Raw genomic sequence first — 26,693 nt, forward strand, 5'->3', positions numbered from 1 at the left:
CAGAATAATGTGTTCTTAGAATTCTCTTGGGAATATGATTACTGGTGGCAGTCCAGTGGCTGCTCATTTAAGGGGCCTTCCATATCATCATATTTGTTATCAGCATACCAACTTCATTAGCTTTTTAAATAACCACCATTCTAAGCTAGTTGTTTACTCTCATTTCCTAAAAACAAACTGAAGCACAGTTCTGTCTGGAATCCTGAACAAAAGGTAAAGGCTACACTGGGGATGTAATGAACAGCATGATGACTGTAGTTAATGATACTGTGCTGTATGTTTGAAATTGGCTAAGAGAGCGGATCTTAGTGTTTTCAACATACCAAAAAGCAAAACAAAGCAAAAAATAAAACAATGTGAGATGATGGATGTATGAATTAATGTGATTGTGATAACCATGTCCCATTGTATACATATACTAAAGCATTAATCACATTGTACATCCCAAATATATACATTGTAAATTTGTCAGTTATCCTTAAATAAAGCTGGAAGACCCCCTAAAGGCTAAAAAACCCCATATTAGTCCTCCCACACTCCTCCGGGCTTCTTGGGATAGAACTCTATTGGTACCCAGATTTCTATTTAGGGTCCTGAGACCAGTTAATCCCACTACTAGCATCTCTGCCATCTTTGGCCAATGTCCAGAATAGAGCTACTTTTTGAAAGCTCTCTTTTCCTGTTTCTATACTGCCCATGCTTCCTCACACATGGCTTTTTATCTAGACAGGCAGAGTCCAAACCCCTAAGAAAGGCATATGAGATCCTTCTTAATTTGGTCTTTACTGGTCTTTTTTTTCTTTTTTTTGCATCAAGTTACGTGTAGCTTCTCTCATACTGCATTGTCTGTAATCTTCTCTTGGTCTTAGTACATGTTCCTTGTGCCTGAAATGTTACCTTTGGTTATTTGTCCTTTTAAATTCAACTCAAGTATACTTCCTCTGTGAAGCTTCATTCTTCAGGCTGTTGGGAACCCCTCTCTTGTCCATCAGTAGCTACTTGTTGTCATCTTCACCCTGAGCTGCCATGGCCAACACCCATAAAACTGTTTTCCTCAAGGGCAGAGACTAACTAGTTCATCTCTTGCCCTAGACCATGGTGAGCTCCTACTTATCCTTCAATACCTTGCTCAAGTGTAGTATCCTCAGACACCTGTGGGGAATACTAGCTACCCTTCCTGCACTAACTTTTCAAAGCATCCCCCTCCTTCTGGGCACATATTAAACACTATATAAATGCTGAATGAAGGATTGAATTTATTTATGAAGATTTATTGATTGCCTCAAGATTGCAGAACAATCCAGGAATGGAGCCAGAACTAGCCCTTCTTCTTTGGTTGGAGACAATTTTGGGGGGTTTATAAAAAGACCTAACTAAAAATCAACTCCAGAAATTAAAATTAGGGAACAAGATGCAACTTAGTTCTTAAATGGAACATGAAAGGAAGTGGTTTCTTTTCCCACATATTATAGTCTTTTTTTTTTTTTTATTATAGTCTTAATATATTTTCCCTCAAAGAAGTCTGTTCTGCTCATATATGACTTTAGGTTTGGAAAATGCTTTGTGCCACCCGTACTGGTCCCTTCTATATGTTACCAGGATCCTGTGTTCTGGCTTTTGAAAGTCTTATACGTGTTACTTTCTTCCAGAGTTTTAAGATCTGTTTTTACATAGGACCAGAATCTCTTAGTTCAGGAGAAACAGGTCCTTAGAAACATGATCTAGCATAGTTGGAGTATTTGTTTGCTGGAATATACTCTTGAATAATGTATTACACCACCCTAGTACTTCCCATTTCTCAAACCCCAGCAAACTCCTACTCATCCTTCAGTACTCTGCTGAAGTGATACATGTCTGATCTTCTCTGAGAACATTAGTTACCCTTTCTGCTCTGTCCCTCTAATGCATCCTTTGCCTACCTGGGTTGCATCCCTTTGTATTTCCTATTGCATGTATGTATGTCCACCATCCTTATTTAACTGTGAGCTCTTTGAAGACTGGGACTGGTCTTCATTCATCTCTGTTTGTATATATCTCCATGTACCTGACACAATACCTGGTAGGTATGAATGCTGGTGGCGTGAAGACGAAAGGCATGAACATCCATATCAAACACTTGCCTTGAATGTGCAGGTATTGGTACTAAAATCGGTACTAATTTCTCATCTAGTAGGATAGTAGTCAAAAAGTGTCTTTTCTTCCTTCTGAACTCCTCCAGTCCCTCTTTTTTTTTTTTAACACTCTTCAATTTGCAAAACACATGCCCTTACCTATTCTGTAGTTGTATTGTTATCTGTATATTTAATATACATTTTATATACAATATGCAGCCAGAGAGGAAACCCACTATTCAAGCCTATATAATCTCTTTCGGGGCTGGACATTGACTGATGTTTATCTCTTTACTCCCTGCACCTCGCATGGTACTTAGTACATAAGCCTCAATAAATATTTGTTATTGAAATAAATGAATACAAGCACAGATGGGTTGCTTAAGAGGCATGAGTTACTATCTGACCTTCTTACAGGGTAGCAGGTCTCTGTTTTGGTCTTCAGATTCTTTGAAATGAAAGTCAATCAGCAATCCATAATAAGAAGTCATGTACTTGGTTTCTTTTCCTATAAAAAGCAATGTCAGGCTGACATAAGATCTTCCCTTTTCCTCTCTTTATACAGCTGTATAACCCGCTGGTGATTGGCTGACATAATTGTAAGTGCAGGGAATGTATTAGGCTCAATCTTAAAGGAGAAAGAACACTCTGAGATGACCATTGCTTTATACAGAATTGTAATACAGAGTTATATATCTTTATTTATTATGAACACTCAGCTTTCCTCCCATTTTCCTGCCACTTTTTTTTTTTTTTTTGTCATGCTGTATGGCATGTGAGCTCATAGTTCCCCAACCAGGGATTGAACCTATCTCTGCCGTGGAAGTGTGGAATTCTAACCACTGGACTGCCAGGGAAGTCCCTTCCTTCCGCCAGGTTTGGTCAGGATGTGTTCTAGGCCATAGTTCTGGCTCCACAGAAGTCATTGGGAACTACTGACTGAGTCCCTCTGCTGATTCCCACTCCTTGCACTAAATCCTGCTTCTGTTTTATCTGCACTTTTCCTACCAGGATATCATTTCCTTCATTTGAGAAGTAAGGGCTGGGCCCTATGATCTCAGTCTGGGGACTTCCCCAGGCCACAGAAACACTTAGGTATCTGACAGCCTTCTCTTTGTGTGTGCGGATGAGTACTGGGGCATCAAAACTGATCGTGTGCTGCAGGAGGGGTCTGCTCCAGCATGAACCAGTCATGAGCCATATCTTAGAGAACTGGGCAGTGGCAGCCGCAACCATGTGGCTGAGTATCCAGCCGCAAGGAGAATGAATCACTTGGTGGATCGGAAGCTCGTAAGTGAACTTAGCTGGTACAGGAAAGCCAGCAGGCTTGATTGTGAGGTCATCCTTTAGGCTTTTGGTTTCTAGAGGAATTTCTTTGGGTGGACTGTAATCTTTTCTTAGACCCAGGGCCAGTTTTCTTTAAGACAATAATAATCCCTTTTGGTGGGGGTAGGAGATGGGGAATTCCTACAACTAAGGCTGTGGCCAGCAGTTTATCCCCTACCATTTGTGAAATGTGATAGATGGAAATTGGGTCTGATCATTTCCCATTCTTCCTTTTTTTAAAGATAATATTTCCTCTTCATTAACTATAGCCCCCCACATGCTATATAGACACATGCTCAGTTCTTTTGTAAACTTTGGTTGAGGGGCAAAAGCTGGAAGAAGACTTGCTGCATTTTATACCAGTTCAAATTCTTTGACCTCCAGTTCTAGCAAAATGTCTTTTTTGGAGGGGTGGTGGGTAGAATTTGGAGAAGTCAATGGCACCCCACTCCAGTACTCTTGCCTGGAAAATCCCATGGACGGAGGGCCTGGTGGGCTGTAGTCCATGGGGTCACTAAGAGTCGGACACGACTGAGTGACTTCACTTTCACTTTTCACTTTCATTCATTGGAGAAGGAAATGGCAACCCACTCCAGTGTTCTTGCCTGGAGAATCCCAGGGACGGGGGAGCCTCGTGGGCTGCCGTCTATGGGGTCGCACAGAGTCAGACATGACAGAAGCGACGTAGCAGCAGGTGGGTAGAATATGAGCTTTGCTAAAATGATCTAAATTCCTAGTTTACAAAAATGTTATGTGAATGTCTCAATTGACCCCATGTAGCTCTTCTCTTCAAATGTTCAGTGGGTACCTTCCCTATAGAAAGCCAATTTGGGTATAGAAAAATTGAGACTAGAGCAAGTTCCTAGGTCAATGAGCCATAAGGCACAGGTTTGAAAACAATGTCCAGACATCTCTATATATACAAAGAGCCCTAGCAATATTGGCAATTGAATTTTTAGGCTTGAGTTTAAGGGAATTTGTGACTTTCACTAGAGTCGATCAGGGAAGGGTATAATTATCACCCATGCATAGTCACAGAGAGCAGTTAGAACCCCAGAGACTCAAGATGTTGGTTTACCATATCCTGTTCACTTGGGCTGCTCATCTGCATCTAATTTTTTTCTGTCCAACAGCCTCCAAGGATACTGTGTTCTGTTTTGAGAATTAGGAAGTGTTTTATTACTTGAATTTTACTTCTATTCCCCCCCTCCACATTTATTTGAAGCATCTTTTACTTTTTTATGCTTTAACAATTTCTACCTCTGTTCTTCCTGCATCTTACTTTCTCTTTTTAGAACATCAGTGTTGGAAATGAAAAGCCCAAACCTGTAATAAGGCATCAGTTTGCAAATATAAACACACGTCAGATGGTCATTAGCATTTTCTTGGCATTAGCTCATGCAGCATACACAATGAATAATAAAGTACGGTGCTGCATCCATTTAGAAGCTTAGGAAGTCGCTCAAATAGGGAGCTACTTGTCCCACATAATATGTGCAGTATGCCGTGGTATACCTATTAATTTCTTTATTTGCAACCTATCATTGAAATTTGCAACTATAATATGCTGGCTTATTGGATTTCATTAATGTGAAGTTCCTGATGCAAACAATGGAAGTCACTCAGAAAGATGCTAGCAGAGAATAGGACTACAGCAGAACTGACCTCATTTGCTCTTGTGTGTGAGACAGAGCATGAATGTGTTCTGTGTGACCATGTTTTGTATGTGTGTCAGTCGTGAGCTATCTTTTGCAGGATCTAAGACTGAAACAAGGCAGCTGTAAAAAGAGCTAGTGCCTCCCTTACTTGTCTGGCTGCTTTTGCAAATCTGCCTAATAAGTAGCTCAGCTCCTCTTGATCAAATGATCTTCGAAATGGCTTCCCTCCATTACACGCTGTAATGGTATCTCCCAGGCGAGGCTCTCTGAAATAGCACACCCCTGTCTCTGATAGCAGAGTTCCCTTGGTGAGTGCCCCAGAACAGACAAGCCCCAAAACAAGGCCATCTAAGAATTGGTCCTACCGGCCAACAAATCCTCCTGGAGTTGTGTCAGTAAATCTTCTAGCCTTGGGTCTTTGGATGAGAAATGCAGTTGAAATCAGTAAGTACCAGCCTCAAGTGGGTTGAAATGAAAAAAGGTAGAACTGTCATATGAATATTTGGGGAGGATGAAAGTGTATGTATAAAGAGAAAGAGTGTGTGCATGTGTGGGTGGGTTTACCTGGATCCACATTGTAATGGTATCAAGGGAAGGGAATTGAGGAGAGTTCGAGATTCTAGTCTTGGTTCTTGGCAGTTATTTTACGACCCTTGGGTAAGTCATTTAACCTCTATGCCTTGTTAATTCCCCATGTGGAAAATGTGGATGGTGCTCCCTTCTTCACATGTTGTTGTCTGGCTCAAATAAGAGCAGAGCTTGAATAAACTCGTGGTCCTTACAAGGTCATATAGTGAACAATGAGGTGTTGATAATCCAAAGGTGGCTGGCTTTTCCATGATGCCCAATTTCTTGGCCAATAGACTAGTGCCAAAATGTCCAAACTCCTTCTTGGCTCAGACTTGCTTGGAGTAAGAATATAGGCTTATTCAACGTTAAGAAAAATGTACTCAGAGCTTCAACAAATGCATAGAACATATAGAGTTCCATTCATTCCCTCACATGTGAATTTAATGCCTACTGGGAACAAGGCACTGTACTAGGCAGTATGAAAGCATGACAGTTATGACTGAGGAGTTCTTACCCTCTAGGAGTTTATGATCTAGTGAGGGGGATGACATTTTTAATGACTACATGCAGTTGGAGACCAGATGGTAAAAATGCTAAGCTGGGCCCATCAGGTTCTCGTCTACCTAGCCTGGGAGTGGGGGTTTAGGGCTACTGAGGGACACAGATGTGGCAGCTTCTCCTCCCTATAGAATGGGAGGAATGCCCTTTCTCACTTCTTTGGCATCTTAGCCTATTATGGGAAACAATGGCTGAAAATTTGCTAGAAATCTTCAGATGCAAGTTGCTATAAAATGCAAAGCACTGTATATTCTTTGAAAGGATAATACATTGTACCCTTTGTGGAAGGCCAGGTGTTTTGTTCCTTTTTTGGCAATTGAAAACAGTTCACTACGTCTATTTACACTGTCAATCCTAAGTGTCTGGCTACTTCAGTTGCTAAGAATGTGTCTAAGGTAAAGTGGGTTTAGTATCAGCATAGGCTAGTTAGCGAAGCATCATTTGTGTCCCCATCACAGTTTATACCTGGAAGCTCAGCTAGCCATCTTGAAAAATGTGTACTTCTGTTTACAAGGGAGCCCAAGAAAGAGCCAGCAAGTAACTCTTGGATCCTTTTCCCCACAACCAAATATAATTCAGTGTAAACACCATTCTCACAGTAAAAGCAGTAAGCTCATCCCCAAATACAAAGAACAGTCCAGTGTTGGTATCTTTGTCTAAGGAGATGTTGGCTGACTTTAAATCTGTGTCAGCCTAATACCTCCAAATCTGGAAACTTATTAAAAGTTCACTTCTTACTGATCTGTAGAGCTAATTCTTGCTATAAAGATTTACCCAATTCTAGAAATTTGAAATGCCCTAATGTTCTATTAATGTCTTAACATAGTGAGAGTTCTTTGACTTGTTGACTACATTTTTGTGATACCAAAATCAATCTTCTTTCTTATGTGTACTTGTCAGTTTGATTGTCATCTCATCAGCTTCAGGTGTCTTGCAGCCAACCCTATTATTTTTGTAGGTATCTCAGAAATGTCAGAAACCTTGGAAATTTCCCCTGGGCTGCATCTCATTCCTGCGTTATATCCTCTAGTTTGATATGAGAGGGACATAAGCAGTATTGATGGGCTCACCGATTTATAGTAATGGCCTTGTGTGGTTGGTGGTTTGAGAACTTTACCTCTGGGTTTATTAGATAATGGCTGTGTGTCTGCTGGCCTAGGCTTTTGTTTTTGAAAGGAGGCCAGTATTAGTTTGTTTCTCATCGGGAAAGTATGCAAATAAACAGTGATTTAGATTTTTGAAAGCAGACAGAATAATACAGACATGCATTGTCTCTGTATGGTATCAGATACCATTGTCTCTGATGGTATCAGATCTGATGAAAATATTGATTTCAGTTGCCAGTGGCTTCATAGATGGTCTTGCAAGTCATAGGACCAGTATTTCTGGATTCTCACCTTTCACACATGCGAGTAGAGCACCTGTGACAAATGGGCACAATTGGTATTTTTGATTGTATCCAATTCCACACTTATGTCATGGTATGAATTTTGGCCACATTATCTAGAATATATTTGAGCACCTATCTTTCCCTTTGACTCCTGGAACATGCAGGTTGGTGGCTTTTTTTTTTTTAACCTACTGAATGTTCTCTGAGGGTTTCATTTGGTACCACATTAACAGAATACATTTGGAAGAATGAGAGAATGAGCAGTATATACAGTGCCTAATCATTTCATCTAAAGTTGCCATGCATCTTGATAAAAGTTTTCCTCTGAAATACCTTGTAGTAAATCTCTGTGTCAAAAGGCGACTCAGTGAAGGGGTGTGTGTGTGTGTGCGCGCATGTACGCACATGTGTGTGCACCTATGTGCACATGCCTGCCCTTGCATTTGGGGGTGGGACTATGGAAGTATATAGCAGAGTGAGGGGAAAAGGGAGATAAGGAGGGAAGAAAATAAAAAATTAATCTTTTTTGTACTCTGAAAGAGGGTTGTTCCAGCTTCTTGGTTATCATGACACGAGAGGCTCATTTCTTACTGCTGATGAATTTCAATTGTAATTACAGAACCTTGGTAAGCCACATTAACTCCCAAGGGCTGGACCAAAAATATACCATCTGCAAAAGTCATTTCAATTCTCTTGGAAAAAACCTAGTAGCCAAGTCTGAAAGCAATTTGTGAACAGATACAAGCTGTTGCTGGGTGTCCATTCAAATTAGCGGTTCCTCCAACAATGCAAAGGGCCATGTTCTAAAAGTGAAATGACATGGCTGGTGGCTGGGTCCAGCATGACCCACACTTGCAAGTTTCTTCTGTGTTGCAGAAGTGAACAACAACAGTTAAACTTTAAAGATCAACAGTTTTTCGATTGGGTTCCTGGAGAATAATGGTGCTTTTGTACAACTCTTGAAGTAGAGCCTACAGCTACCCCAAACAAAATAGTCTCTTTCAAGATCTTGGAAATAATGACCTCATAGGCAGATTGAACCAGCAATCCATTAATAGTTTCCTTTGTAGAGAGGTGTCTCAGGGGAGGGACCTAGCTTAGTAAATCAGCATTGTTTATAAACATAACAGAATAGACTCCCCCTTTTTTTCTATGTTTGTGGAATAGCTGGAGATACCTCCCGCTTGGGAAGCAAATAGATTAACAGCAAGAGTGCCTTACATTGTAAATTAACCTCCAATTAAAATAAATAATTTTATATTTAAAAAAAAAAAGAGTGCCTTACAGGGCCCTACCCTTTCTCCATTGGTCACCTAAAAGTATACTCTGAAGCCCTTGCTTTTAAGGTGAGTTAGAGATAAGGAGTCGCCCACATTATTCCTTTGTCACAAACTCAGAATTATCTGGGACCATTAGAAAAAGATGAAGATTGGTTGTGCCTTGTAAAGGGTCACAAAGAACTGACGTAATATTAGGATAATTTGAGCAAAACTGAATCTGAAATGTCTAGGTAAACTGAGTGTTTATTTGCTTTGTGTTCCTATTGTGAAAATGGACCAAGATTCTTCAGTTTCATTTCCATCTCTGTAAGAGATTTATTTCAGCCCTTCTTATAATCCCTTGATGAGCTGAACAGGATTAAACTGATTCCAGTTTGCTGGGCAGTAGAAAGGTGTGCCATTTAAGCTGGGTCCCTTACAGAATGCCTGTGATGTGGACCATGGCAAGTATATGGTATTCATATTTTCGGCAGCAATTTCTAGTCTAGTATAGGAGAGTATAGTGTGAGCTCTATATTACAAGTAGCCCTTTTTAATCTCGACCTGAAAAGAAACAGGGCATCTACTTTTTGAGTCTCTAGCCAGAGAGAGTATTTAAGGATGAAAAAAGCCACTGTTAGCCACACCTAATTATTCACAACAAAGGCGCCTAGTATTTGGGATTACGTAGGTGCACTAGAACCCTGAATAGCTCAGACTCCTACTTGCCTTATTGTGTAAGATCAGTTTTGTATATAATTTTAAAGAGGCCATGTATGTTTCTCTGGCTTCTGTCATCTCAAGTTAAATATGTCCTCAGAAAACAGATATCATCCAGAATATGGTGGCTCTCTCTCCCCATGAGACACATTTTTCAGAAATCTGTTTTCTAGGTTTTACTTACAATCCTCAGTTCTTTTGCAGTAACTTTCAAATTTCATTATTTTTACCAAGATTCTGTACATTTGAGCTTTATTTAATAATCATCTCATATTCAGGCATTATTTTTAAACCCGGAAAGGAAAACAAACAAAACACACACAAGGTGAAACAACTAGTGCTTTTAATCTTTGTCTGGCAAATTCTTCTTCAACACTAAGTAAAAACCATGAACCTGTCTGACACAGAATACCATTGGTGAAATCAGTCTTAAACTCACTTATCTTCTGGAGAAAGAATGAATTGAGAAGGATCAAAATGTGAAAGGGAACGTAGACCCATTAGCACTGATTTCATATTCTAGTTAAAATATTTACCACAGAGTCCAAAAGACTGTTCTATACATCTGTGTCTCTTTTGCTGTCTCGCATACAGTGTACACCCGTGGTGGATTCATGCTGATGTATGGCAAAACCAATACAATATTGTAAAGTAAATAAATAAATAATAATAATAAATAAAATAAAAACTAAAAAAAAAAAATTAAAAAAAATTACCAGTAGTCTATGGATATACTTGATCCTTGACATCACAGTTTCTTTTTCATTTTACCTTGTGCTATAGTTTCACCAGCTTTCCTGGTGGCTCAGTGGTAAAGAATCTGCCCGCCAAGCAGGAGATGCGAGTTTGATCCCTGGGTTGGGGAGATCCCCTGGAGAAGGAAATGGCAACCCACTCCATTATTCTTGTCTGGGAAATCCCATGGACAGAGGAGCCTGACGGACTACAGTTCATAGGGTTGCAGAGTCAGATATGACCGAGTGAGTAAACAATAAAGAGAACACAGTTTCACCCATATAGGAAAATGTGAGACTTACAAAGCTGGTGGTGGTAGTGACAAAAAATTTACTACTGAATATTTTCACTGTCATGATTCCCCCCAAAAACCAGAATTGGTCTTAATTCATTAAGATAATGCAAGGCATGACATTTAGGCAAAGGAAAATAGATCTCTTGTGCAAATCAGTCTAACCAATCATTGTTGGTGGTCACCTGTGCAGATGGAGAAGCTATGAATTGGTACTCAGTTATTTTTGAATACTTACAGGCTCAATATATTGGAGAAAATTTTAAACAGTAAATTTTTTTTAAATTTCCACAATGTAATATAATTTAGAATTCATTACTGAAAATAATAAACATGTAACTTCTGAAGGGCTGAAAAGAATGATAGCAGATTATTTCTCATTAGAACAGGTAATGTTTTTGTTGTTGTTGATTTTCTTTTTTTTTTTTTTATTTTCCAACATTGTATTGGTTTTGCCATACACTGACATGAATCCGCCACGGGTGTACATGTGTTCCCCATCCTGAACCCCCCTCCCATTAGGTATGTTATTGGAATAAAGTGATATGCTGAGTTGTGTTTGGAGAGCTCTTATACTGCTAATTAGTGCCAGTTAGTACTTGATGAAATTACAAAGATTTTGTTGCAGTAGGATTTGATTTTCCTTGTATTGGAAGTGGAGATTCACTTGGTAGGTACTCTTTAAAAACTGAGGTATTGTTGATTTACAATGTTGCATGTATTGCTGCTGTACAACAAAGTGATTTAGCTATATATATATATATATATGATTAATATATATATTATGCATTCCTTTTCATTATGGTTTACCACAGGATATTGAATATAGTTCACTTGTTATTTATCCATTCTGCATACATTAGCTTTCATCTGCTAACCTCAAACTCCCACTCCATCTCTCCCCCACTGTTTCCCTTGGAAGGTCCTTGTAACACCTGCCTAGAAATGGCAAGTGTCAGGGCCCTAGTGGAAAGACTTGAACTAGAGTGGGAAGACAGCTAGGAACTGAAACATTTCCTTGAGTTTGTGCTTTTCCAGTTCACGTAACCCTTCAGTGGGATGAAACCCAAATGTGTTCAGCTCTCGGCACAAAATACTAGAGAATAATGAAATTAAGAGCAGATTAGTTGCTAAGACCCAAACTGGTTCTTACAAGCCTGTCACCCCTGTCAACTCCCTTGTTCCCTCTTCTAGGAGATAAAATATGACAAGGAATAGGCTTATGGTGTCTCCTCAGGAAACAGTCCTCTCCTTGGAGTTCCTCTTTGCTCCTGGTGACACTTATCTCTGTTCTATCATCTACTCTGTTACTTGAAGATGGAGCAGTGCTTCTCCTAGCAGTCTACCCCAACTCTGCTGAAACTACCAGGTTTACTAGATTGTTTCTCAGTTCTTTCTCATAAAGCAATAGAATGTGTTTTGTTCATCAGGTACACACAGGTAAGAATCAGATGCCAAAGGCATCCCGGTATCAAAGTTACTAACATGATTGTTGTGGGCATCAAAAATCAACAACCAGGCCTATGTCAATTCTAGACTCCGAGGAGGTGGTGCTACGTGACCAAAATGATCATTGTTGTTGTTCAATCACTCAGTCCTCATTCCTGCCTGACACTTTGCAACCCCATGGACTGCGGCACTCCAGGCTTCCCTGTTCATCACCAGCTCCCAGAGTTTGCTCAAACTCATGTTCATTGAGTCAGTGATACCATCCAACCATCTCATCCTCTGTCACCCTTTCTGCTCCTGTGCCCAATCTTGCTCACAAAGAGGAAAGATTGTAAATTGTGCATTAAAAGACTGTGTGTGGACAGCAGAAAATAGAGTGTCTTTGGGAGAAAGCATCTTAGGTATTTGTATCTACATGTTGAAAAAACTCACCTTTGCTTTCCTCTTTAGGAAATTGTATCATTAGGCCTTAGGGAGACAGCTCCCTTCCCTCTAGAAAAGGAACCCCTCAGAATGGTTGTCAAACCTGAGATTGCATGAGACCAGTGCTTCTGTTTCTAAGACGTTAGACCTCCTGTATATACCAGATTGTCTTTCAGACCTCTCTGAACTCCTGTTTTCACCTCCTCTTCTTTAGGAGCTGTGCAATCAGTTATAACTGAAAATGTCTGACGGTCTGGATAATGAAGAGAAACCCCCAGCTCCCCCGCTGAGGATGAACAGTAACAACCGGGATTCTTCGGCACTCAACCACAGCTCCAAACCACTTCCTATGGCCCCTGAAGAGAAGAATAAGAAAGCCAGGCTTCGCTCTATCTTCCCAGGAGGAGGGGATAAAAGTAAAGTATCAGTGGCCGGGTGTTGAAAAGGGGCTAGTTTATTCTTTCATTGTCGCTTTCTTTCTCAAGTCATTTCTTGAGCATGGGCTGTTCAGGGCCTGCCTGACTTTTGCATATCCGTCTTCAGAGGCTACATTTTGTCAGAGGATGATGTTTGATTGTTACTGTAGGTTTACAGAAAATACACTTAAATGCTTTGTTTGTCTTTCACATAACATTGAATTCAGCAGTAAGCCACGGGAAATCATAGCTAGAAGACTGTTTTACAAATATGAATAGTGCCTTTCTTTCTGATAAAACTTAAAGGAGAATTTATAGTAATCCTTTCCTAACCACAAGTTGTCCTTATTAGGAATTTGAGTATTGGTGGATTTACTTCTGTATACCATTTTGACAACCAGGAAAATGTTGAATTGAGCATATGGAAGTCAGTCCAAGTGCCATATTATTGTCTGTCTGACTATATCACAAAGTGTGCATAAATTTCTGAGTCATTTGTTTCCTCTACCATTCTTCTGCCAGTCATCCCCTACACAATCAGCCTATTTTACACTAAGTATCACAACAGTATATTATCATTTATCCTTGGTCCTCAAATATCATATGCTGACACTTTGTGACATTGGGGAATATAAAATCCCTAATAAGTAGTTGTCAGGTTGTGTTAATTAGCATAAAGCCTAAACATAGCTTCTATAAATGTGACTATTGTGGCAGAAGAGAGTGAAACCAGGTACAAGGGCTCCAGCATCAGAGAAAGTCGCTAAAGGGCAAGAAGAGTAATATCTCTTGAAGAGAAAAGGGACACTCTTAAGCTTCTTAAAGGTAAAACATAGCTTTATAGGTAGCTTATATTGTATTAATGAATTTCCATAAGGAAAGCTGAAACTCTTATTCAGGCCAATATCGCCTCCTGTATACCTATGGCATGTAATAAATGCTTTATCCCTGGTGACCCAAGGATGGAAAAGACAGAAATGTTGTTAAACCTCTGGATTGAAAACAAAGGAATAAGAAAACACTTCCCTGGTGGTAAAGACTCTCCCTGCCAATGCAGGAGACCCAGGTTTGATCCCTGAGTCAGGAAGATCCTCTGGAGAAGGGAATGGCTAACCACTCCAGTATTCTTGCCTGGAGAATTCCATGGACAGAGGAGCCTGGAAGACTACAGTCAGACATGACTGAGTGACTAACACTTTCACTTTTCCATGCAAGGGATCTCCCATCACGTGAGAGGAATTTTTGAAGACATATTTTCAGACACCAAAGTGGATCCCGAAAAGAAAGAACTGCCTAGAGCAATGGATGGTTTGAGAAATGCATGGTGCACCTGGAAATGCATGCACGACATGGAAACTGAATCTTAGGTGACAGTGGTGCCAAAGAAAGAACCACTAGATCCTGCAGCTCCCGCGTTATGTCTTCCACAACTGTAGAAAGCAACTGAAGAGGAGAGTCATGTGTGTGCACAAATCTTTGGTGCTGTTGAGACCGCCATGCTTTGGAAGCCCTTAAACAATCCTGTTTGCCCTTCTGAAGAGCATGTGCCAACTGATGCTGACATGAGGCCAGCCGAAACAGAGAGGCTGGTGTTTCTGTTTTGTGCCAATACTTCAGGTGACCTCACAGTGAAACCATTACTGGTCTGCAGAAAACTAGGCCCATATCCTCTTAGAGGAAACAACTAAGCTAAGTTTCCAATATACCAGCATGCAAATAGAAAAGCCTGATGACTCCCTCTCTCCTTAAGAGATGGGTTTAACAGTGCTTTCTTGCAGAAGCCCAAGACTACTAAAAAGAAATCTTGAATTCAATGTCGTATTGATTCCTGCTTGTCCTTTTGGTTCCTCAGATGCATTGGCAAATGTGCATCCTCATTTTAACGTTGTCTTTATAACCAGTGGCATGATTCAGGTCCTGGAGCCCTTAGACAGTGTTTTGTCTGACCTTTAAGAAGACTTATGCCAAGCTAATGTATAACTTTGTTGTTCAGGATCTTACAAAGGCACCTCTGTCTAAGATCCTAGTGCATGGAATTCCTACACCATCACTCATGCTGTATTCTTCATAAAAGAGGCATTAGATAGTTTAACATTAATGTGCTATGGGAGACTATGGGGCATGTACCCAGAGAAAACAATAATTGAAAAAAACACATGTACCCCAGTGTTCATAGCAGCACTATTTACAACAGCTAGAACATGGAAGCAACCTAGGTGTCCATCAACAAATGAATGGATCAAGAAGATGTGGTACATATACACAATGGAAGATTGCTCGGCCATAAAAAAGAACAGATTTTAGTTCTAGTGAGATGGATGAACCTAGAACCTGTTATACAGAGTGAAGTAAGTCAGAAAAACAAATATCATATGTTAATGCATACATATGAAATCTAGAAAAATGGTATTGATGAACCTATTGACAACGAATGGAGATGCAGACATAGAGAATGGACTTGTGGACACAGTAGGGAAAGGAAAGAGTGGGGCAAATGGAGAAAGTAGCATCAACATATATACATCATCATGTGTAAAATAGATAGCTGGTGAGAAGTTGCTGTATAACACAGGGAGCCCAGCCTAGGCTCCAAGCAGCAGCCCAGCCCTGCTCTGTGATCACCTGGAGGAGTGAAGTAAGAATAAGTATGTATTCTTCATAAAAGAGGCATTAGATAAGTTTAACATTAATGTTAAACTAATTTCCCCCATTAATGTTGGGGAAAGGGGAGAGATGCTCAGGAGGGAGGTGATATATGGCTGATTTGCATTGTTGTACAGTAGAAACTAGCACAACATTGTAAAGCAATTTTCTAATTAAAAAATAAATTAAAAAATATTACATGGGAGAAAATTGGACTAGAGATAGAGAAGTGTCTTTCAGTGATTTCTCCTAAAGACCTTAAGAATATTGGAACAAGAAGAAGCTGTGGGTCAGGATGAACATTTGGCACAGGAGCAGTCGTTGGCTGAAGTTGAGTCTGAATCTATTGATGCTGATTTAAGTGATGACTAGAGGATGACTCAGGAAGCTCACAGGACCCCAGAGGTGATTATCATAAGTGACAATGAAGATAATGAGGAGGCTATAGTACTGGAGACAAATACAATTTTAAGCAACAGGAGAAAAATTTTTAGAACAAGATTAAAACCTCCTCCAAGAAAGTAATGAAAAAAAATGTGTACCTTTACATATCAAAGCTTACCTGTTCAGAGCTTGAGTGATTTAGCTGAATTCTTTAAGAGGTGCTATGATGCCTTCAAAAGAAAATCACTTTGGACAGAAACCATCTTCAGCAGAGCTTAAATCATCAGGTGGTACCATTTAATATGATTGCTGGACAGCTGATAAACTGCCTTTGTACAAGTCTTGAGTGATTTAATTGAATTTATGAAGAGGTGGAGTCTTTTTTTTACAACACCATGTTCAGAAGAAAGCAACCTCAGAAGAGCCTAAATCATTAAGTAGTGTCATTTAAATATCTGTGCCAGACAGCAAATAAGCTGCCTTCAGACAAACTTCATTGCAGCATTATTTACAACAGCCAGAATGTGGAAGCAACCTAGATGTCCATCGATGAATGGATAAAGAATATGTGGTACGTTTACACAGTGGAATATTACTTGGCCATAAAAAAGAATGAATTTTCATTCTTTTGAGCTAAAGATTTGCACTCTATGCAAATGTGCTATGGTGTCTTCAGAAAAAGACTTGAGAAGACAGAAAGCATCTTGAAGAGCCAAAGTTGTTAAGTCATTTCACTGAAATTCACTTGCTTGTTAGGGCTAAAGCCCCAGTCAAGTTGTTTTAATCTCAGGATCAGACTTAGATGAAGACTCTGGAGCATGAAGATCCATGATTTGAACTAACAGTCCACCTCTGTTTGTTGCTTCACCATCACCCCAAATTTCCACTGCCATGAGTGGGTACATCCTTATCACCTCTGGAAACCATTTCAGGCTCTAAATGGAAACTATACAAGCCTATCACTTTTAACTAATTCAAGCTATGTCAATTCTCATTATTCTGTTTATGTAATGTACTGTTATTATTTTGTTTTACTGCATAAAAAATATTTATGAGGACTTTCAAAAGTTCACATGTGACCTCAGTTCCCCTGCCATTTTTTTTTTTAATCACAGAAAATTATAATTTCCTCAGTGGAACTCTCCTGTCTAGGTGAGGGTCATTGAGGAACTTGACCCTCATAGGTAAGGAGGGGTTGCTGTTTATATGTTTCTGCCTGTGAGTGATGACTTGGGTTATACCACAGTCAGTCTCCAATGAATGGAAAGAGCACTGTACTTGGGTTCTGGAGACTTAGGGTCAAGGCCAGCTCTGCCACTGATTATTGTGACTTTGGGCTAATCACTTAGTTTTTTTGATCCTCAGTTTCATCACCTGTTAAATGAAGATAACAAGACATGGCCTACCTAGCAAAATATTTTTGATAATCAAATGTAATTCTCAATATCAGAGTGCTATTAAAAGTCAAATTTTAAAGTGCTAAGTAATTGTAAGGTGTTATTATATCTGTATCATTCTGGAACTTTACAAACAACTAAAAAACTAGGTTTTAGAATTCTTGTTTCTTTTTTTAAGTAACTTTGTCCATAACTAGAATTTATATGTCAGTTAATAGGAATTTTTTTTTAAGTTAAAATCAACCCAAAATTTCACAAGCCAAAGATAATTAACTGGGTTGGTATTTTTCCTCCCAGTTCTTCTCATCATATGGAAATGGTCATTATTAATAAAAACTTGGAAAATAAAGACAAACATATAGAAAAGATAAAAACCACTCATATCCACAAATCTCAGAAACAATATTAATATTTAGTGGCTTGCTTTCCATACTTTTTAATGGCTATATATATATATATATATATAGTTTTTTATATAGTTAAAATCATAATATATAGTTTTACACCAGCTTTTTCACTCAACATTTTATCATGAACATTTTCCCCTATGTTTAAAAAAATTTTCATAAATACAGTTTTTTATGGTGTAGAATATCTCATCATATAGTAGCATCATGGTTTATTTAACCATTTATTTTGTTGGTTATTTGGCATCCTATCCAAATTTTTGTCACAAATAATGTCATATTGTCTATTTCTTGAGTTAAATGAAAATACTTGCTTTGGTGACAGCAGAGGTTTCTGTTTGTTTGTTTGTTTTAAGGAATCTCTTTTGTTGCTACATTTCATTGACTGAATGGAACTTCAAAAGACAGGTAGAAGAAAAACAAGCAGTAAATATAATTTCCAGGTTGAGGACCTGTCTTTGTTGGAGGCCTTCCAAGAGCTGAATCTTGGTTTTAGAGCAAAGTAAGAGGGACAGTTGGCCACCGTATTATGATGCTTCACCATAGAAAAGTGTTCAGAATTTAGAGCAGGAAAAGGATATCCTGAACACGAGGTTCGTTTTTCTTTTATGGACCCTGTGAAGTGTGAGACTGATTAGGTTTCTCTTTTGTTGGCTGCTTGAAAACTTGGTGCCAAATGTGTGACCCATGCCTGGCACCTGTAATGGGCCTCTATGGTGTGTTTGCACTTGGTATAGCTTTCATCCAGGCTCCATTTTATGAGCTTATCTTTGTTTTGTTTTCCTTTCACTTGATTGACTTTGAATTTCTGCTGCTATCATACTGTATTTTGTGTATTTTTTTTTTGGGTTTCAAAATTTATTGTACATCAGAGTCACCCTGGAGAGCTTGTTCAGACACAGCCTGCTGCCACCTCTCAGAGTTTCATGTTTATTTGATCTGGCTTGAGGCCCAAGAATTTGGATTTCTAACAAGCTTCCAGGTGATGTAGATATTGCCAGTCCAGGGGCCACACTTGGAGACCCACTACTTCAGGCGTGAATTCCTTGAAATCAGGAAACAAAGGAAGACCTCTTTGCTTTCATTTCCCTCTACCTAAAATATCTTTGGCTGGTTTCTCAAATGGATTAAAAAAACTATTCAGATTTGACTGAAAAAGGAAAGAGAAAACTAAGAATTTTGTTGGGAGGAGCCTTAAAATCTGTAACAATTGTGCCTTTTCTTTCCAGGGGCTTAGCATCCAGGTAACAACAAGGGCCACTCCAGTTTCTAAGTGAAAGTAGCCAGGGGCACTTTTCCTTGTTACCTTTCTTTTTTAAAAAAATTAAAAAAAATTTTAATTGGAGGCTAATTACTTTACAATATTGCGGTGGTTTTTGCCATACATTCACATGAATCAGCCATGGGTGTACATGTGTTCTCCATCCTGACCCCACCCTCCCATGTCCCTCCCCATCCCATCCCTTTCTTGTAAACCACCTTATATCCATTATGGAACATGGTGGGGAATAAATACATGGATGAATAAATCCATAAAAAATACATGAATAAATAAAACAGTAAGGCAAAGGCAATGAGACAAGTGAATCACCCAGGATTCTGAAAATGGCATAGTTCCTCTTAAAGGAAGAACATGTGGGAAAGAGGCAGGTGAGGCTACCTTCGGAAGGGACACGTCCTGTGTGATGTCTGTGTCATCTGAAGCGTGCTTATGCGTCTCATGTCTTGTGCTGCACTAGAGCTTTAGGTGTCTTTCAGGGGGTATGCAATGCTGTGTGAAGAGCTGTGTCTTTAGGGAGCACAGTTCACGTGTATTTTGTTTGTGAGAAATCCAGAGATTTGGGAGCTGGTGAGCCCTGCAGATGGAAGTAAAGGCCCCTACTTCCTGGAAGCAGACAAGGAGATAGTTGGATAAAGCAAATCAGGACGAATAGAAAGTGATCTACGATTGACTTGTTAGTTCCTAGTGTCAAGCCTGTGCCAGGCACATTACATGTATTGACTCTTTCAATTCTAATAACTACTCTGTATTACCCACCTTTTACAGGTGAGGCCATTTAAGCTCAAAGCATTTAAGTAGACAGCCTAGGCTCACACAGCAGATGCCAGAAGCCAGAATCTCCTGAGTCTTTCCAACTCCAAACCTTCTGCTTGTGCTACTCTATCACACGGTCCTTTTTATTGCCACTCAGAAGGAAAGAAAACTTTTTTTCATGTTTTTTGTTACTGTTTAACATTAAAGAAGATTCAGTTATCCTTTATGGTCTTGTTATTTACATGTTTTGGTCAATAGACATTATTAACTTTAATTGCTCACAATAAAAAATTCTTAGTTTGCTAACTAGGCTGAACAGTATGCCATCTTTCTTCAGTGATGCTGAAGACCCTTTGGGATTTTGCAGTAGCTCAAGGTTATTTTCTTTGCATTAACAATGAGTGGGAGTCTCAATTAACTTAATTGAAGATTTTCGTAGCAGAAAGCCAGATGTCAGAGACGACTACATCCTGGATAGTGTTTACAATACCTCTTGGTTCTTCAAATGTAGACCATACAGCTCAGCAAAGAGTACTCTTTGGAGGTCATTGCTCTGCCCTTTGGGGAGTCTGAAGGACATAGCATCTTGCTTGTCCTCCAGGGCCAGTGCTCTGCCCCAGGGCAAGAGCCTCCTATATTACCCCCTTTACTCATAGAAGTCCACTGTGTTTGAAATGGGAAAATGGTGGGGTAAGGATGCACTCTGTACTAGGGCCTTTGATTCTATTTCAAGGCCAGTAAACAGGGAAGTTGAGCACAAATATGGTATCCCACTAGAGACAGCAGACAAATGCAAAAAAAAAAAGTATGGAATGCGGGATTAGAAGATAAGTAGAAAAAAGGAAAGAAGCAATGGGGAGAAATTAAGAGAGGAATGAGGGGGAGAATTATGAGAGTTATGAGAATTATGAGGAATTAAGAGAGTGTACGAGGGGGAGATTAAGAGATGCAGAAGATATAGGAAATGGAGGAGAAGAGAGGAAGGCAGAAGAGAGATACATCAAACATTAACATGAAGGGTTGCAAGGAGACTAAAATTGACACCAGCTAAGGGATATGAAGTTGTTTTCCTCCTTAAAACAAATGAGGCCTCCCCGACTCCTTCAAACTTATTTGTGCCCTATATAATTATCCATGTGAATGGAAGTGTATGGTTAAGGGCATTGCCTCATATTTCCTTTTAGTTTTCCAATATTGTCCATTGAAATTGTTGCATGTGTGAATTGGGTATAAATGCGAATGAAACTAGTGTGTGTTGCCTTGGAAGAAGATGGGTAAGAGTCAGGTTCCTGATAATTTGCCAGAATGATCACTTTTGCTGCAAGCTTTTGAAGATGATACCACTGAAGTTGACGGCTGTCTGTATGTGAGTGGGGGGTCACTAGAAGGGCTCACATGGGACCATCATTTCCTTTTCCCTATCATCCTCATGGAACATGCCACTTTTGAATTGGGCTTATAGCTACTCTTGCAGAATCAGGTACCACTTTGAGTTTTTATCTATGCATTAAAGGCTGCCGATTTTATAGAGAACATATATTGTTTTTCATAGACACTGAAGAGCTGACAGGGGGAAGTGGACTTACTATTCCACCAGAGGGAATGCAACTAGCCGTAAAGAAATTCCAGATATGCCGATTAAGTATTATCAATTACTAAGGTTGAAATTTTCTAGGTTCTTTATTGGAGGATGGAGTCTAATGGCTTTAGCACATTCTACTTGAAGACAGGAGAATGAACCTTCCCCTATGGGCCTTCCCAGCTATATACATCTGGGGTTTGCTAATATAACAAAAGACATAAAAGCAGTGACTGTTTATGATAGCCCAATTTAATCTCCTTTCTTGGTAGTTATGTTTGAAAGGTCATCATTCAGTAGATGGGAAGTGCTGGGTTTAGATGGTGACATGATTCCTTAATTTTCCAGCAAAAACAGTCACCCTGTTAATATGTATGTATATTCCTAGTGAGATGATGTCTTTTGGATGGCAGTTGTAGAGTTATAGTATTTGGTGAACTTTCATATCAATCACCTCCTTCAAACCTCCTGTGATGAAGGCAAGGTTTATCCATTTTACGAAGGAAGGCAGAAGTTTAGAGAGGTTAACTGACTTTCACAAAGCTTCCCCACTACTGGTTACAAAGTGAGGCTGGCCTAGAATTTAAGATCCCGACTCCTGGTTCAGTGATTGATTATGATACTGCTTGTCATAAAAAGAGAGTCACCTAATGTGTTTTAAAAATAGGTTTGGGGCCAGTGAAATATCAAAAATGGAATTTTTATGGAAGCAAGTAAAACCTAAGAGCATCTAATCTATTTTTTCATTCAACAGTTACAACAGTAGTCATGCCTTTTTACAAGTTACTCCTCCTGAGGGCATAACTTGCTAGCAGAAGGAAACAGCCTTTGTTTAAAAAAAGAACATTGTTAATTATTTTTCCTTGATTCCTGTGTTATATTTTTCCATCCTTTAACTCTCTATTACAAAAATATCTTATACTTTATAATTAAAATATTAAAGAACTATATAGAGTCGCCTGTCCTTCCTCCCTTTAGATTCATTCATAATCCAATGTTTAAGGGTTTGGGCCCTTTCCCTCACTTACTAAACATTAGTTTCCTTTTCTGCTCAATCAGTGTGTATTTTGCCCAGGATGCTAGGTTTAAGCCAGAAATATATCTGTTATGTAGAACCTCTTTTTAAATCATTTACCCACCTTGCTTTAAATACTTAGAGCAAAGAATTCAATCTATTTTTAGGCCTAATTTTCCATTGTAGTTACCACATAGTACTTTCAGGTATTTCCAATGGGAAAAATAAATTTGAAGGCCCACAAAATGTCATTCTTTCTACCAAAAATAAATAAATAAATAAATAAAGGAAAACTAGATAACTGGTCTCTCTCCTGTGTAAGGGAAAATGTGCATTTCATGAATCCAGGAGGTGAGACATTCCTGTGGGTCCCCTCTCATAATATGTTCTCCAACAGGATGTTTGTTTATAGAGCAGAACGGCCAAAAACTAGCACCGTCTTTGCATAAATCAGTCCCTCTGGAACTATTGTCCTCACAATGAGCACTTACTTCCTTTTTTTTAACTTTTTATTTTATATTGGAGTGTAGCTGATTAACAATGTTGAAACTATCACAATATTGTTATTTGAGCACTCGCCTCTTCGAAACCACCTGCAAGGCTGCTCTGTTGCTTTAGAAAGAATTGTTCTGGGATACTTAGTCTTACCCAAGAATAAGGCTGCAAAAGGTTTCCCTTGGGAGAGAGGGAGGTTTATGGCTCAGGGTGCTCAGTGACCCACAAAACAGGGGATGGAGCAAAATGGCATTTTTTTAAATTAAAGCACCAACTGCAGTACTTAACTTACTTTCCTGGTAGTTAAGCAGACACTAAGGCATTCTAATTCTTGAAAGACCACAAGGGTAACATTTTATACATGATTTTTGTGAGCCATTGACTAGCAGCCTCTTAGTGAAATAGAGAAAATGATTGAACCACTAAAAGTGTCTCTCATCCAGCTAAGGAGTGACCAAGTCACTAAAGATTGTCTCTTAGGAAAAGTAAAGGTTGTCACCCATAGGAGATGGGTGGCCCTTTGAAAATATTTCTCTATCCTTCTAACATGGCATTCCTAGAGCAAAGCTCAGAAATGTTGAAGTGAAAAACAAGCATTTTAATATGATGCATCTCTAACCCAGCCACCTGTACTACCCCTGCCAGAAATGACCTCTCTGTCCACACAAGTTATTTGGCTTCAGGAACACACAACACTGAGTACAGATTGCTCCTAGGTGGGGGGAGCAGAAGAGGGCTTCTAGTGTCAAGCTAGGGGTTGTAGGACAAGCGACCCTTCTAGGAGGGCTGCAAATCCAGTGCAAGCCTCCTAGTGAAATATGTTATTAGACCTCCTTTGTCTCAAATGAGCTTAATGGAAAATCACGTGATAGAGACCTGTGTGCAACCAGCCAATTAAATCTGAGCTGCATGCTGAATTTGAGCCCGGAGCTAGTTTATTAGCTACCTCAGTTTAAAAATGAGATAGAACAGAATTGGATGTCAATATAGGCTTACCTGGAGCATCTTTTGCAGTTTACTTACATATTTTACTCAGGAAAGATTGGTGTCTGTTTTTTATGTGTCTCTCTGTGCTGAGGGTCGTGGGGGGATCCTACCTGTAAGACAAGGTTCTCTGTCCTCAGGTCATTTTCGATTTAGGTGCACAAATCAGACACACACACACACACACACACACACACACGCAGTTTATGTAGAAAATGCCCAGCAGGTGATCTCCAAGGCAATAGATGCAGTGGCAGATGGATCTTCTGATTCCATCCCCACCATTTATTTTCTTCCTCAGCCTGTGTGAAAGAACAGCCATTTTGAAGCCTGCCCCCATCATCCCATGTGTACCGAGTAGCACAAAGCTACCTGGTTTGTCTTACAGTAGACACCTTTTTCATCATCACATCCATCTGCTCAAAAGCCGTTCCAAGCACACTCTTTATGACTGTCCAATTTCTTCTTTCTTCCTGATTTCTAAGACTATATCTGATCCATTTACTCTTCTTTCTTCTCAGTTCCTCGTCAGTGTGCTATAGATATTCCAATGTCTAAGCTCTGCTTCTCCTGTTTTTCCTACTTGAGATACCTTACCTTTCCTGCCTACCCCTTCTTTAAGACCCATCTCTCAAACTCTCCTTCCTCTCCAGCAAGCCCTCACTCTCCACCACAGAGTTCTCTGATCTTCTTTTCTTTGGACATACAACAGGCTTTATACTCTGTTCTTCCCAACTTAGCACCAAATTTTCTTTAGTCTGGTACTATCAGTCTCTGTTTCTTTTTTTTTTTAATTAATTTATTTTTTTAATTGAAGGATGATTGCTTTACAGAATTTTGTTGTCTTCTGTCGAACTGTTTCATGTTTGTTAAGCTTATTTCCCCAATGAGATCACACATTTAGAACATTCCTTAGGTTCCCAGTGAGTCACCCAGTACAATCTGTCACTGCACTGATCCACAATTCCAAGTCTACTGGTTAATTGACCCACTGACTGGTTCCGAGGAAAGGGGGCTGGGACCATAGCAAGCATTGTTCTTCAGAGGCAAGGTTGTGAAATGTTTCTGTTTAGAACTAGTCAGCCTCTGTGGTCTTTTCCCCCCCTTTGGAAAAATTGTTTCTGCATTTAAAAAATGTTTTATATAATATTTTGTTGTTTTTTTAATCTTTCTGTATTATTATGGCTTTCAATGTCACTTTTTTCTTATGCCATACATTGCAATTTTGCATGCTTTCCATTGCTTTTCTAAAAATAATGATTGTCCTATGCTTTTAGGCCAAATTTATATAGGAAAGTGTTTCTCTATGTCTGTCCTCTGTTATTCCTTTTCTTTTCCTTCATGCTCTGCTTTGAAGGAGCTAGATAGTGTTCTAAAAAATAATTCTGCATGTGACCATGACATCCAATGAGAAGGTCCAAAACAACTTCCAGGAATTTTAGGGGAAGATGACAAATGGAACTCCTACAACAAAGACGACTCAGGTGACAGTTTTATAAAATGCTTTCTGAAGGCAAGCATAGCACTGCCCTGGGATTTTGTCCAGGGGAGTATTTGTTGCTTTGCTGTACCTTGAACCCAGCACAACTGAGTTACCAATATATGCTTTTGACCCTAAAGTGGCACCTGGCAAGAGGTGTGCCTGAATGAGTACAGGGTCATCCCCAGTGTTGGGGAAAACAGCAACACTGCCATCACCACCCAGTGCAGCTCTAAAACATACCCTCCCACCCCTCCAGCCTTCTTGGGGAAACTGGATAAGTGTCTCCTCATCCATGAACACATAATGGCAAATAGGCATGACCTGTCTCCATATATTGGGTCTCATTTCATATCATGAAAGTCATTCATCCATCCATTCATTTTTTCATTTGCTTATTCATTAAATATTTAGTGAATCAGGCACCAGGCGTTGGGGTATGTTGGGGTACAGAGGTGAGTAGGTGCCAGTTCCTGCCTTGAAGGAACTGATGGTCTAGTGAGGGACACAGACAAGTCAGTGAGTGAGTAGAGTTTAGCATGGTAAGTGCAATAGAGAAGTAAGCACTGAGGAGGGGTGTCTATTGAAGACTGAGGGAAGGAGCAGTTAGGGGAGGCTTCCTGGAGGAGGGGACCACTCAACTGAGGTGAGTCTTAAAGAAGGAATAGAGCCAGCTATGTATGAGTTGGGTGGGATTTAAGATACAAGGAACAGAATTATGAAGGCAGTAAGCATGACATAATATTAGTTGAGGTTCTATGACTATAACTACAGGTAGTTCAGCATAACTAGTGCATAGAGTGCTAAGGGGAAGGGTGGGAGATGGAGCTGTGAAGGTAATTGGGGATTGGGTTCCAGAGGGTTTATATATGTCATACTAAGGCATACAAAAGGGCTTTGGATATGATTCTGAAGGCAGTGGGCCAACACTGAAGCAGGGAAATAATATCAGATTTGTGTTTCAAAATATCACTGTAGCCACAGGAGAAGAATGAATGTGGATGGTGCAGAGGATGGGGGCATCATGAAAGAAGACAAGTCAGGCTGTGGGAATCACACAGGTGTGAAATCACAGAGGTCTAACCTAAGGGCCAGTATTGTAAGAATAAAAGAGAGCAATGCAGAGAGAACATTTAGGAGGAAGAGTTAATAAGACCTAGGTAACTAATCAGGCTTTCCAGGTGGTTCAGTGGTAAAGAATCTGCCTGCCAATGCAGGAGGTGCAAGAGATGCAGATTTGATCCTTGGGTCAAGAAGATCCCCTGGAGGAGGGCATGGCAACCCTTTCCAGTATTCTTGCCTGGAGAATGCCATGGACAGAGAGGAGCCTGGTGGGCTACAATCCATGAGGTCACAGAGAGTCGGAC

General features: G+C 39.7%; 1 protein-coding gene across 6 annotated transcripts in view; it reads left to right on the forward strand.

Moving 5' to 3' along the window:
• PAK3 (p21 (RAC1) activated kinase 3) overlaps positions 1-26,693 on the forward strand; it is a 130,470-nt gene that overhangs the window by 15,350 nt on the left and 88,427 nt on the right. For all 6 annotated transcript variants that reach the window (XM_024988124.2, XM_059883478.1, XM_024988123.2 and 3 more), the window contains one exon: positions 12,706-12,907. In XM_024988124.2, the coding sequence (XP_024843892.1) occupies positions 12,733-12,907 (175 nt within the window). In that variant the 5' untranslated portion in view covers positions 12,706-12,732. Of the gene's footprint in view, positions 1-12,705; positions 12,908-26,693 lie in introns of those variants that run through there.

This window comes from Bos taurus, chromosome X, assembly GCF_002263795.3.
Source record: "Bos taurus isolate L1 Dominette 01449 registration number 42190680 breed Hereford chromosome X, ARS-UCD2.0, whole genome shotgun sequence".
Classification (NCBI taxonomy): domain Eukaryota; kingdom Metazoa; phylum Chordata; class Mammalia; order Artiodactyla; family Bovidae; genus Bos; species Bos taurus.